Genomic DNA, 13,546 nt, shown 5'->3' on the forward strand with positions numbered 1-13,546 from the left:
TCCAGTATCACAAAGTGGAGTATAGAAATGTAGCTTTGGAGCCAAGAGACAATAACCAATACCTTAATAATTGGCGTAGTATCAATTTGAAGTTCTGATGAAAAGTTTTACACCTAAACTTAAAAATGTGTGAAGGGGTGCACCATTTTTCATCATTCTTTGGTGAATAAGAATAAAAGAGATAACTTTTAGAGTTATATATAGAGATATAGATAGATAACCTCTGTTGCTCTTACCAGTTCTGAATTTTTTCCCCCTTGCATCCTTCTTTTCTCTTAGTCTTTTTTTTTTTCCTTTTTATTATTCACCGCCAAAACTGTTCATGGTTCCTGTGCATATTAGGTCAGCACTACCATTGTCCTTAGGCCCAAAGAGGTTGCAAAAACAAACAAGATACATACTGAGGATGTCTTGGAAGAAGAGAGGATAGACTGGAAAGGAAGTACTAACAAGACATTATAGGAGTTCTGTGTGTGTTCTTCACTTTTTCATAATAAATTGCTCAACATTATCCATAAGACACCATTATTTATAAGTATATCACCAGTGTAAAAACAATGTTGGAGAATATATAATGAACTGCAACAATAAATGTCTATATAAATTATAAGATATTTCCTGATTTTAGAAATGTTAAAAATATAAGTAAACATGCATCTTATAATTGAAGACCTAAAACAAAGTGTATTTATTATCTAAGAAACATGGGCAAATTTCTCCTTGACAGGTTGTTTGTTAGGGTTTCAAAAGAAACTAAAGTATCATCATCACATATAGTCCTTCATCCTTTTCCCCCCAATTCTTCCTAGGGACGGCTGGCAGCTGTCTTCGTCGCTTCAGTACCATGCCTTTCATGTTCTGCAACATCAATAATGTTTGCAACTTTGCTTCAAGAAATGACTATTCTTACTGGCTGTCTACCCCAGAGCCCATGCCAATGAGCATGGAGCCCCTGAAGGGCCAGAACATCCAGCCATTTATTAGTCGGTGAGACACTGGTTTAACTTTGACTTTTACCAATCCCCAATTAGTTTAGCCAGTCAGAAATGAGTCTAAAGCTAATAATTTGATCATGTTCTTCTGAGGTTAGGTAGGACAGAGGTGACTTTATAATATCCAGTTAAGTATTTAGTTTAAGCCATATTAATAGGCAATTTGCTTTTAACCAGACACCGTGATAGACTTAGTATAATATACAAAGAAATCAGATGAATAATTATGCAAATATATGTAAATTAATATAATATATATCACTCTTGGCTAAATGTTACAATAGATCTAATAAAATGTTATAAAAGCACGAGGAAAAGAATGTTTAATTTTAATTGGATAAATTTGGGATGACTATATGGAAGAAACGTATTTTGACCTGATTAGTAATTAAAGGATGGGAAGGACTTGAGATACAGGTGGTTATTAAAGGGGAAGGGCATACTAGGCAGAGAACATGGGAATGGGTAGTAGATTGATATGTCTAGAATGTAACTTGTAAAGGTTGCATAGGGGGAAGAGTTTAGAAAGTTATCTTGGACCCAGATTGTAGAATTAATTGGAAATTAATCTAGTTTATAATGGGGAGCTTTGAAAAGTGCTTGAGCTATACTTAAGGGAAAATTATAGAACCATCAACATGTAACATAGGTTATAGAGGAAATGGTCCTAAAATAGAAAGACCAGTTAGATTGAAGGTATTGCTGTAGTCCTGATAGGAATGGATTGGAACTGTCAGTGGGGGACATGTGTCACTTTAATACAATAGATAGGATTTGGTTGTTGATAAGTTATGGGACAGAGGGAGTGATAGCTGAAGTTTGGAGCATGAGTAACTAACAGGAGAGAGGTACCATTAGTATAGACTTCCTAGAGTTTTGCCACATTAGAACTCTAGTCTAACTCAATCTCCTAGGCCTTTGAGACACTGTCATTTTCATTCTGATCATGGCCCAATTGATTTAGGAGTCTACTAACCATAGAGGATGAATCATTGGAAAGTCTAGTTTATTTGACATTGAATATAAAAGTTAAACCTAGTTCAGTATCTCTTAATAGGAAATCCATGGTGCCCTTTTTAGTACATTTGCCCAGATTTGGGGGGAATTTATTTTTTGTGATTTTTGTCAGTCCCAACTCTTGGGAATAAATGGTCCTTTAAAGGTATTTCCTCTTTTGTAGAAAAAAATCACCAAATTGGTTCAGTCTTATGTCAGAAGGTCCCTTCCTGTTATTTATTAAAGATTTGGTAGACTTGGCAACATATTTACTGTGTTGCTGCTTTACTTAATTTTATAGATTTAAGCCACATCTCCATGTGCCTGGGTAGCTGCCAAGCATTCTAGAAATGCTGTATTTCTCTAGATATAGCCAAATGGTTAATAAATATCCTTTGGAGAAAAATAATGGGTGAGGTTTAAGAAAGTCTCTGTTTCTTATCTTTTCCAGTTCACCAGACATTGTTCTTACCCCAGTTTCAGCATTACTAAATGTCTACCATCCAGTTAGGCATTTTGACAGCAAATAGTATGTGCAGTACACGAAGTGAAATTCTTACAGTGATTATGACATTGACCATAGCAAGTATGAATACAAATTTAAGGCAGAATGGAAAATGAAAACGCTATAGCAGTGGTTGTGGAGTTTCTTTAAATAAGGCTTACAGTTGTCATTTATAAATTTATTAAGTATATTGGGAGACAGGGCTTATGAAAAAGCAACTCTTGAAGTGCATTTTTCTCCTGCTTTTGTGAGCACAGAAGACTCCTTAATGGGTATCTATACCAAGAAAGCTTTGAAAGAAGAGGGATTGCTAGTTCCCACATACTCACTGTGCAGATGGTGTTCCCCTCCCTTTCCCTTACCAGATGTGCAGTATGTGAAGCTCCAGCCGTGGTGATTGCAGTTCACAGTCAGACCATCCAGATTCCCCATTGTCCTCAGGGATGGGATTCTCTCTGGATTGGCTACTCCTTCATGATGGTATGAAATACTCTTCCTTGCCTTTGTCATTGTAGCTAACTGCCCATCATATCTATCTTCCTAATACAGTGAATCCCTGCCATTTGCATAGTAAGAAGCTTGAACTTCAAATAACTTCTGTCCAAATATTGTGTTTCCCTTCACATATTTTCTGGAATATATTTTCATAATCTGCTTCTGTTGAGTACCCTTAGTGCCGATATCGTTCTCTTGTTTCTTGCCCTAGATCCTTCACTGGATTTGAATTTGGGGTCATATTTAGCACGTATCATTGGGTATTCACTAAGGTATGAGTGGCACATTTTTCCTTATATTTTCTAGCACACAAGCGCAGGAGCAGAGGGCTCAGGTCAAGCCTTGGCCTCCCCTGGTTCCTGCTTGGAAGAGTTTCGTTCAGCTCCCTTCATTGAATGTCATGGGCGGGGTACCTGCAACTACTATGCCAATTCCTACAGCTTTTGGCTAGCAACTGTAGATGTGTCAGACATGTTCAGGTAAGGCACTTCCTTCAAAAGTACTAGGGAAGAGAGAAGCAATTCATGGGTTGTTTATACCCAACAAATGTTGAAGATTTAGTGGACTGTGTTTTTCATTTGTGCTTTTTCTTTTCATATACCTGACTCAGGACAGAAAAACAGACTTGGCTAATGTTAGGTATGTGTGCTTTCAGATGGTTTGGTAGTAGTAATCCTTCAGAAGCAAACACACAAAGCAAGGAAAGGTTATAACCTTTCAAACCTGCTCAACAATAATTGAGCTGCTCAACTACACAGAGGCTACCCAGGAATTGAAGATTGAAGCTGTGATCTATGATCCCTGCCTCAGTACAGTGATCTCTTTGCCCAGGATCTTAACTTTCCTCTTCTCTCCTTTTCTTTTCTCTTCTCTTCTCTTCTTTTCTCTTCTCTCTCTCTCCTCTCTCCTCTCCTCTCCTCTCCTCTCCTCTCCTCTCCTCTTCTCTTCTCTTTTCTCTTCTCTTCTCTTCTCTTCTCTTCTCTTCTCTTCTCTTCTCTTCTCTTCTCTTCTCTTCTCTTCTTTTCTTCTGAGAGAGAGAGACTCCTGTCATTAGACAGGAGTGGGGAGGAGAAGGGGGAGAGAGAGAGAGAGAGAGAGAGAGAGAAGGGGAAGAGAGAGAGAATCTCAATGCTGGGCATGGAGCCTGATGAAGACTTGATCTCACAACCTCGAAATCATGAACTGAGCTGAAATCAAGAGTTGGACATTTAACCAACTGAGTCATGAAGGCACCCCTTTCCCAGGATGTTTTCAATGCTCTCATCCAAGTGTCTGAATGAGTAAGATCACATATAGTATATGTACTTCAGGATACTTCAGTCTTGGTAGGTCCTTTAAATTAGATTTTTTTTGTTTAAGTTAATTTTTATATATTGCTTCTTTTGAGTTATCATTAGTTGATATTTTTCTTAAAGTTATCTTTTTGCATTTCATATTTATATGTTTTGTCATTTAGTCATCATCAGTTGCTCAGATCTCCCTCATTCTAGGACTATTAGAAAAATGTATAAGAGATAAAGAGGAAGAGACAAATAGAGGAAATAGTGGTAGAGAGAAGAGTCACAAAAATAACTATGACCACTAATGGCTCTTCGGCCATACCAGTTACTGCACTAGATCACATTGCTCAAAAGTTAGTGATTAAGTCATAGGAGAGCTACTTAAGCAAAAATAGGATGTTTGGGTATGAATCTGAACCAGTAATAGAACTGAAAATCTAGAAAAGGCTAATTTGATTGTCTTGTTTCTTATCTCCTAGCAAACCTCAGTCAGAAACACTGAAAGCAGGAGACTTGAGGACACGTATTAGCCGATGTCAAGTGTGCATGAAGAGGACATAACATTTTGAAGAATTCCTTGTGTGTTTTTAAATGTGATATATATATATAATTCCCAGGATGCAACGTCTCACTCGTCCCAACTTTACCACTGCTGCCACCAATGGTGCTACTATATATGACCAAGAGAACATGCTAACTAGTAACCATGAAGATACAGATGTACCTCAACAATGTGCCAGAGCAAGGTCTCTATTAGTTTTCTATGAATGAAATAAGGAATTTACTTCTTGGGTCCAGAATGACTTTCCCCAGGATTATAAGATGAAGATTATATATTTTGCCCAGTAACTTAAAACAGTATGTTAAAAGTTAAATAAAGAGAAGAATCACACTGAGTAAAATAAAAGACTGCAGTTTGGGGGAAGAATTATTTTTCGTGGTGCTACTAATCCTACTGTATCCCAGGTTTTTAATATAAAAGTGTTAAGCTTATTTTGCTCTGTAAGTAAAGAATGTGTATATTGTGTAAACAGCCTTTTAGCTCAAAGTGTTGACTCATTTCAATGTGACCTGACATGTATCACTCTTTATAGACAACCTATGCAAATGTAGAATACAGACAACAAGATTTTGTATCCATGTTTGCCAAACTGGAAGAATTTATATTCTTACATCAAGTTACTACTAAGAGCAAATTTATTTTGAGTTCTATCCCCTAAATTCTTATTTGACTTTTTTAAAAAAATAGGTCATTTTTGTCACTTTAATCAGAATTTTAAATGTTCATGTTACATACTAAATTATAATATCTAATAGAACATTTTCTCTTTTGCTGTATTCTTCAAGATTCTTAATACTAGATGCACTCTTTTTAAATGTTTCTTACATCTTGTTTTTGCTCATCCCTAGCTAGGCAAAGTCCTGCCAAATAATTTTGAGAAACAAAAATGTGCAAAAGATGATGATTTGTTCCCTGTGCTTCTTCTGTAAGAATTATTTTCCTGTGATCTCTTGGTTAGTCTTCTCTCTTCAGTTACAAAGCCAATTAATGTTTCTTCCACTTTTTTATTTTAAGCATTTTATTATAAATAGCCATAGAATACCTTATTTCCCTAGTTGTCCTCTTTTCACTTCATGTTTTTTAACTCACCAATATCAGTTTAATTAAAGATATCCTATGTTGTAAGAATGGATTGTCGTGTATCTCTTCAGACTATGTGTAAAAATCTACTCATTTACAGATGGATTACACATCTTCACATCAACAAATAGTCCCTTCTCAGAGAATCATTTAAAGCAGTTCCAAAGAGGGTTCTGCGGATTTTGATCACTCATAGCTGATAGAAGACATGGAGTAATGTAAACTTTTTCTAATAAACATAACAACCCATTGGAAAGTACTTTTACAATAAAAATGTATTAACAATATTGTATTGATGGTGATGGCTGAGAAAAGAAGAACTACTTTCTATTTAGGGAAGAATTCATTAATAATGTTTGAAAATAGATTAGTGAGTTAATATTCCTTATGAATAAGAATGTACACATGTAGCTCTATAGTTGAAAACTTGCTGAAAGAGGTATTAAAAGCCTCTATAATAAAAATTGTATTTCAATTAAAATATGAAACAACCAAAACAATTTTGATAATTTGAGACCCTAATATGAACCCATGCAAAAGCTGAAGCTTAGAGTACGTAGCTGTAGAAGTTAGAGTCTAAAGAATGGTAACTGCTTAATAATACTGTTGATTTCAAGGCTAGCCACATGTAAATTCTAGCTTTATTTTTCCATATAACCACGTGTGTGAAAACACTAATGGGTAATTTTAAATGAAAACATGATATTGCATCACATAGATTTTTCTACATGCTGTATACCCCTAAAGGTTGTTCCTTGGATTACAGTTGCAAGCACTAATTTCAGAGATTTTGCTGTTTGTTGCTTTCCCTCTCGTTTTTATCTGGTTGAAAACATTGCCTCAGAAAGAACCTAACATTTTAATGGTTGCATGTGATGTAGTCTATGTGTTTCTTAAGCCCCCAGCTATCCCCAGTCCTGCTTTGTTGTTTAAAGTACATGAATTCAATCCATTCCAGGATCTTAATGTTGTTGACCCTCCCTTGCCACTGAATAATGAAAGATTATTCTGATGTAACTACTCTAGTAGTTACCTAGAGTGAGTTTTATAGTCATACATGCCTAATGGTTTTCCCACATATGCAGGCAACGGATAAGCAGTTCTTCCTTAACCAGATACAAGTAGTTACTACATCTACAACCCAAGTGATATACATATGCTTGGTGTTACACTCATCACTTCCAAGCTTCCAAAGAGGTATGATTGGACATTTTGTGATTGTACAGTGTGTTTTCTCATTTGGCCAAATTTGAAGAACCCTTTATTTCTTGTGGTGTCCGTGAAGTTCTTTGCCTCGATCGGCATGGTTAATTGAAAACTCACTGGTTATACCAAGCCATCAGAAGGTTTATTCATATGTTAATCACAAGAGGGCACTATTGCCTATAAAAATAAATAAGCATGTGTAATGATTTGTTGAGCTCATTATTTGATGGTGGTGGTGAAGTCCTTTGAAGCTCTCCCTCCAGATTCTTGTTTTTTTTTTTTTTTTGTTTTTTTTTTTTTTCCTCATTTTATTTTTTTCAGCGTAACAGTATTCATTCTTTTTGCACAACACCCAGTGCTCCATGCAAAACGTGCCCTCTCCATTACCCACCACCTGTTCCCCCAACCTCCCACCCCTGACCCTTCAAAACCCTCAGGTTGCCCCAACCTCCCACCCCTGACCCTTCAAAACCCTCAGGTTGTTTTTCAGAGTCCATAGTCTCTTATGGTTCGCTTCCCCTCCCCAATGTCCATAGCCCGCTCCCCCTCCCCCAATCCCACCTCCCCGCAGCAACCCCCAGTTTGTTTTGTGAGATTAAGAGTCATTTATGGTTTGTCTCCCTCCCAATCCCATCTTGTTTCATTTATTCTTCTCCTATCTCCTACCCCCCCATGTTGCTTCTCCATGTCCTCATATCAGGGAGATCATATGATAGAAATACAAATCAAAACCACAATGAGATATCACCTCACACCAGTCAGAATGGCTAAAATTAACAAGTCAGGAAATGACAGATGCTGGAGAGGATGTGGAGAAAGGGGAACCCTCCTCCACTGTTGGTGGGAATGCAAGCTGGTGCAACCACTCTGGAAAACAGCATGGAGGTTCCTCAAAATGTTGAAAATAGAACTACCCTATGACCCAGCAATTGCACTACTGGGTATTTACCCTAAAGATACAAACATAGTGATCCGAAGGGGCACGTGTACCCGAATGTTTATAGCAGCAATGTCTACAATAGCCAGACTATGGAAAGAACCTAGATGTCCATCAACAGATGAATGGATCAAGAAGATGTGGTATATATACACAATGGAATACTATGCAGCCATCAAAAGAAATGAAATCTTGCCATTTGCGACGACGTGGATGGAAAGACAGATTCTTGTTTTAAGCTTCATGTATTCTTTCTTCCTCACAAAGATCAACAAGTATTTTAAGAGGTGGCCCAGTTTCCCAACGTCTGCATCCAAAAGAAGGGAAAGCTTTGCTATGAAAGATTTCTTTCTTTTTTTTTTTTTTTTTAATTTGACAGAGAGAAATCATAACTAGGCAGAGAGGCAGGCAGAGAGAGAGGAGGAAGCAGGCTCCCTGCGGAGCAGAGAGCCCGATGCGGGGCTCGATGCGGGGCTCGATCCCAGGACCCTGGGATCATGACCTGAGCCAAAGGCAGAGGCTTTAACCCACTGAGCCACCCAGGCGCCCCGCTATGAAAGATTTCTTAAGAGCCTGATTAGGAATTGGCTCTGGTGGTACGTCCCATGCCTCTCAACACAGAAGCAAAGTGCCATCACTTTTTTTGGCCAACACTTCAGTTGGCTTCTTTAGCAGAGAAGTTCTGTTCTCATGCTGCACTGTACAAACACCCTCATCCCTAGGCAATTCCAAAATCAACTGAATAATATTTATAAATCGTACATCATTTATTTTAAAGCAGTGGTTTCTGGAGTACATTCAGGATGTTTGGAAGGTTTCTATGGTGGAAGTACTCATAAGTTGGGACACTGAAGGAATAAATCCAGATAGGCCTGTCTTCCAAGTTCGATGACAACAAACGTTCATGAGATATTTATTAGCTGTATAGCACCATGACAGAGAACAATCCAAAATCAACTCAACCAGAAGGATAATCATTATAATATATACTCCTAAGAAGAGGTATGCTTTTCCATCCTGAATCCAAATCTTACTAATTCTAAGTTAGACTGGAATAGATCATGAGGCATTTTGCCAGCACTAGCTATCCTGAGGAAGCTGGCTCACCAAGCCATTCCCTAACACATGGACAAGCTAAGATAACCTTGACTCTATTTCTCTATGTAGTGAATTGTGTGCCCAACGTATGATCTAATGAGATGACAAATTGTTGACATTATGGCATTCTCTCTTTTGCTTTCCTTTTCCAGATTCTCATGGCATTCTTTGCCCTACTTTCTGTGCCCAGAGAGAGGGTTCCTGCGCCCTCTGGCTTTTGGTTGAGTTCACCCAATGGGATACCCAGCAGTATACAAGAGCAAAGAACAAGACTGATGTTAGGGTATTTATTTTCATGGGGCACATGTAGTGACCTCAGGTTGGCTTGTGCTCTTCAGTTGAATGTCCCTGCTCCTCTCAAGATGATCTGCTCTTCGAAATTATTTACCATTCTGGTTCCAGTCACCAATTTCTTCTCATCTCTTCAGGTCTATTTATAAGTCTGCTGCTGCTATGCTGCTAGTCCTGGATTCCTGCATTTCCTTTCGTGGTTCCCCTACACACCACCTGTATCTTTCTTTTTTTAAATTTTTTTCCACCTGTATCTTTCTAATTAAACTGTCCTCAGATTATCCTAATTTAGTGCCTTGTCTTTTCGCTATTGATACCCTGACAAATGTACAACTGCTTCTAGTCTCTAAAGTCTGGTGGAGGTACTTTATTCTATATGTGGGAAAACAAGGGTGGATTGGTAAAACGCATGCATGAGTAGCCTCTCCCACTTTGAACTGAGGGATAGACCAACAGAAATGTGAATTAACATTACTTAATCTAAGACCTAGCTTACCAAGCTTTATTGGAAGCTGCATTCCAAGGTTATTAGGGTGAAATGAGACAAAATATGTTCATTATGGCCCTAAATTATTTAGTTACTTTTTTAACTATTGCTCCACTGAATCTATAAAAAAAAATACATTTTAACTTCCCCCTAGGTGGTTATTTGCCTTGCTTCATCCTACTCCAAATGAAGAATCTTAGTTGCCCTACTGGCAGACAAGATCCTAAGCACTGTTAACTGATCTTTGAAAGCTCCAGAAAGAAAATTCCTGGTGATGCTATGTCCACCAGAGAAATTTGCCAAGCCAGTTTTACATGTCTGCAGTCAATGGAAGCAACCCAAAGTGTTACTAGGCCAAGAAATAAACAATTTAAACCACCTAAAATAAGTGGTTTCTAGCCTCAAGAACCTCTACAACAGGTGAGCCCACAGAAGCACTTCAGATCTGCTTCCCTTCTGTTCATCAAGGGTACAAGAGGGAATGCTTAGACTGGAGATTACAGAAGATGGGACCAACTCTAAAGCCAAAGGCAGTCAGATTACTCACAATTTCAACCAGGTCCAGATGGAGCCTACCAAGAGGTGACTTTTTAAAGACCATACTTAATTTTGAAGTAAAATTGTTTTCTGGTTGATTTCCCCAAGGCCAGTAAAGTGCTTGCTATTGCCACTTTATCACAAACCACAACAGTAAACCAGTTGTCAGATCTTTGTCCCTCTCTGACACAATAATTTGACCCTTGTTTGGGCTCTAAGAAAGACTATACCTGATGCCTCAGGAGCAACAAAAGTAATACCTTACATTTATAATGTTCTCATTAAAATGTAATTCACCACACATTATGTCATCTGAGCCTCAGCAACCCTGATGTAATCAACAATGCAAGGATTAGTCTCCATCTACAGATGCAGAAGCCAAGCCTTGCAAAGGTTACGTGACTATCCCAAGGTCACCAAACAAGTTATTAAGTTCTGATATTTTTCCCTCAAAACCTAATCATCACCTTCTAGTCCTGAAAAATGCCTGTATCAAAAATATCAGAATCCTGTGTGGTGGAGACTCTTGGCACTACAGGTGTCTCTGTCGCATGAGAAGTAATGAACTACATGCTTTGGGAACCTGTTCCCAGTTACGGATGAGTGTTTTTCACAGCAACTGAGGTCCCTTAGAATTAGCCCTGGGACACAACAGACTTACAGTGAATTCACTGTATTTTAGGATACTCTTGTCGGTCTGGTTTAAGCCTCTGCAGCTAAAGAAAACCTTGTGAGTCTGGCCTGGTGCCTACCTCACTTGAGCTTCTTCGGGACTCTTGAATCCAGACAAGCTCCTGGAATTTGAATGCCCTAGTCTGAGAACTCTCCAGCACTACTACTATTCAAGTAGGAACCAGTGTGTCTTGATTGTTCTGTAGAGCTCAGACTATGCAGATACCATCTATCTTCTATTATAGACAATGCACAACACACTCTGTGGAAGGAGAAATTTCTTTATAGTTCCAACAGGAAAGTTTGTCATTTTTCATTTACATTAATATACACCAAACACATAGAGAAGCAACTTGCGTTCACTAACTATAACCTCCATTGGTCATGTTTCATATGTAGTAGCTTTCCTTATTTGGCTCCCTTCAGCAGAAATTTAGGCTGAGAATCAGATGAACAAACATCGAGCCAAGTGGGCCAAGCAGTATGTTGTTATTTATCAAATTAGAGAGGCGGTAAAGGTTAAAGACAAATTGGAAAACATCTAGACTAAAATAGGGCCCTCCTTAGTTTATAGTAATCAGTAGAGTAGCAAGGCAGACTTTGAGATTACTAGGTTTGAATATGTTCTAAAATTGACTGTGTACTTTCAGATGTGCAACTGTTGCCCATCTTTAGGCCAGCAGAAGCACACAGAACTCCCCCCATGGAGTGGAAAGAGATAAGAGCCTAAAGCCATTCTCATAAACACATCCTTCTCTTGGTCTGAGAAACCAGTGCATTTTTTCTGACCTCTCTGAGCTAGCAGAAGCAGCCATGGGCGCAAGACAATGTGTTATGCCTTTTTTCCTTATGACTGTCATTTTGCTTCATCTATTTTGAAGATCTGTTACTAGGCACATAAATATTTACGATTGTTTCATCCTGTTGATGAAATGATCCCTTTATCATTATGATAATGGTAATAAGGTAAGGAAACTGTTAATAACTGTTAACTGTTAATAACTGTTAACTTTGCTCTGAAATCTACATTGATAACAATGTAGCCATCCGACTTTCTTTGTGTTAGTGTTAGCATGGTCTATCTTTTTCCAGTCACCTTACTTTTAATCTTGTCCTCTCTCTCTCTTTCTCTCTATATATTGTTAAAGATTTTACTTATTTATTTGTCAGAGAGAGAGAAAGAGAGAGAACACAAGCAAGGGAGGAGCAGGCAGAGGTAGGGGAAGAAGCAGGCTTCCCACTGAGCAGGGCGCCTAATGTGGGACTCCATCCCAGTACTGTGAGATCATGACCTGAGCCCAAGGCAGCCACTTAACAGACTGAACCACCCAGGCATTCCCCTCTCTCTATATTTGAAGGACATTTCTTTGAGGCAGCAAATAAATAGTTGGATCTTGCTTTTTTATACATCGAACAATTTTTGTTCTTTAGTAGACCACATTTAATGTGCTTATTGAAATGGTTAGATTTAAATCCATCATCTTGCTATTTGTTTTCTGTTTCTATCATTTGTATCTTGTTCATTTTTTAATGCCTGGTTTTGGATGAGTGAAATGTTTATTTCTGATTTCATTTTATCTTCTTTGTAGTATATTAACTATAACATTCTGTTCAATTTAGTGACTGCTTATCAAAATCTACATTGCAGTTATATAATACCACCTTACATATGCCTTAAGAATGTTACAATAGTATACTTTCAATTCTCCCCTCCTGAGCTTTGTGCTATTATTTTCATACAAGGTAGTTTGAATGTTATAAACCCCATACTGCATCCTTATTATTTTTGTTTAAATAGTTCATTCTCTTTTTTATTTGATATAACTTACATACCATGAAATTCACTCTCTTAAATTATATAACTAAATAGTTTTTAGTATATTCACAAAGCTGGGCAATCATCACTAATTCCAGAACATTCTCATCACCTCAAGAAAAAAAACTCATACCCATTAGCAGTGACTCCCTATTCTCCCCCCACACCTCCATTTCTCCCTTCTTCTCTATCCCCAGGCAACCACTAGTCTTCTTTCCCTCTCTAGAGATTTGCTTACTCTGAACAAACTGATGGTTGCCAGAAGGGAGGGGGTGAGGAAGATAAGGAAAATGGGTGAAAAAGAGTGGGAGTTACAGGCTTCCAGTTATGGAATGAGTAAGTCATGGGAATAAAAGGTACAACATGGGAATATAGTCAATGGTATTATAATAGCCTTGTGTGGTGACAGATGGTAGCACACATTTGTGGTGAGCACAGTGTGACATACAGAGTTGTTGAGTCACTATTTTGTCTGCCTGAAACTAATGTAATGTTACATGTCAACTACACTTCAATGAAAGTAAAATAAAAGATTTACCTACTTTGGACATTTAATATAAATGTAGTCATGTAATATATGGCCCTTTTGTGC

At 37.9% G+C, this 13,546-nt stretch overlaps 1 protein-coding gene across 2 annotated transcripts in view; it reads left to right on the forward strand.

Moving 5' to 3' along the window:
* Window positions 1-5,968, forward strand: part of COL4A5 (collagen type IV alpha 5 chain) — a 250,423-nt gene extending 244,455 nt beyond the window's left edge. For both annotated transcript variants that reach the window (XM_045995411.1, XM_045995412.1), the window contains 4 exons: window positions 810-987; window positions 2,859-2,973; window positions 3,295-3,467; window positions 4,748-5,968. In XM_045995411.1, the coding sequence (XP_045851367.1) occupies window positions 810-987; window positions 2,859-2,973; window positions 3,295-3,467; window positions 4,748-4,829 (548 nt within the window). In that variant the 3' untranslated portion in view covers window positions 4,830-5,968. The remainder of the gene's footprint in view (window positions 1-809; window positions 988-2,858; window positions 2,974-3,294; window positions 3,468-4,747) is intronic.
* The last annotated feature ends 7,578 nt before the right edge of the window (window positions 5,969-13,546 follow it).

Source organism: Meles meles, chromosome X (genome assembly GCF_922984935.1).
Source record: "Meles meles chromosome X, mMelMel3.1 paternal haplotype, whole genome shotgun sequence".
Lineage (NCBI taxonomy): Eukaryota > Metazoa > Chordata > Mammalia > Carnivora > Mustelidae > Meles > Meles meles.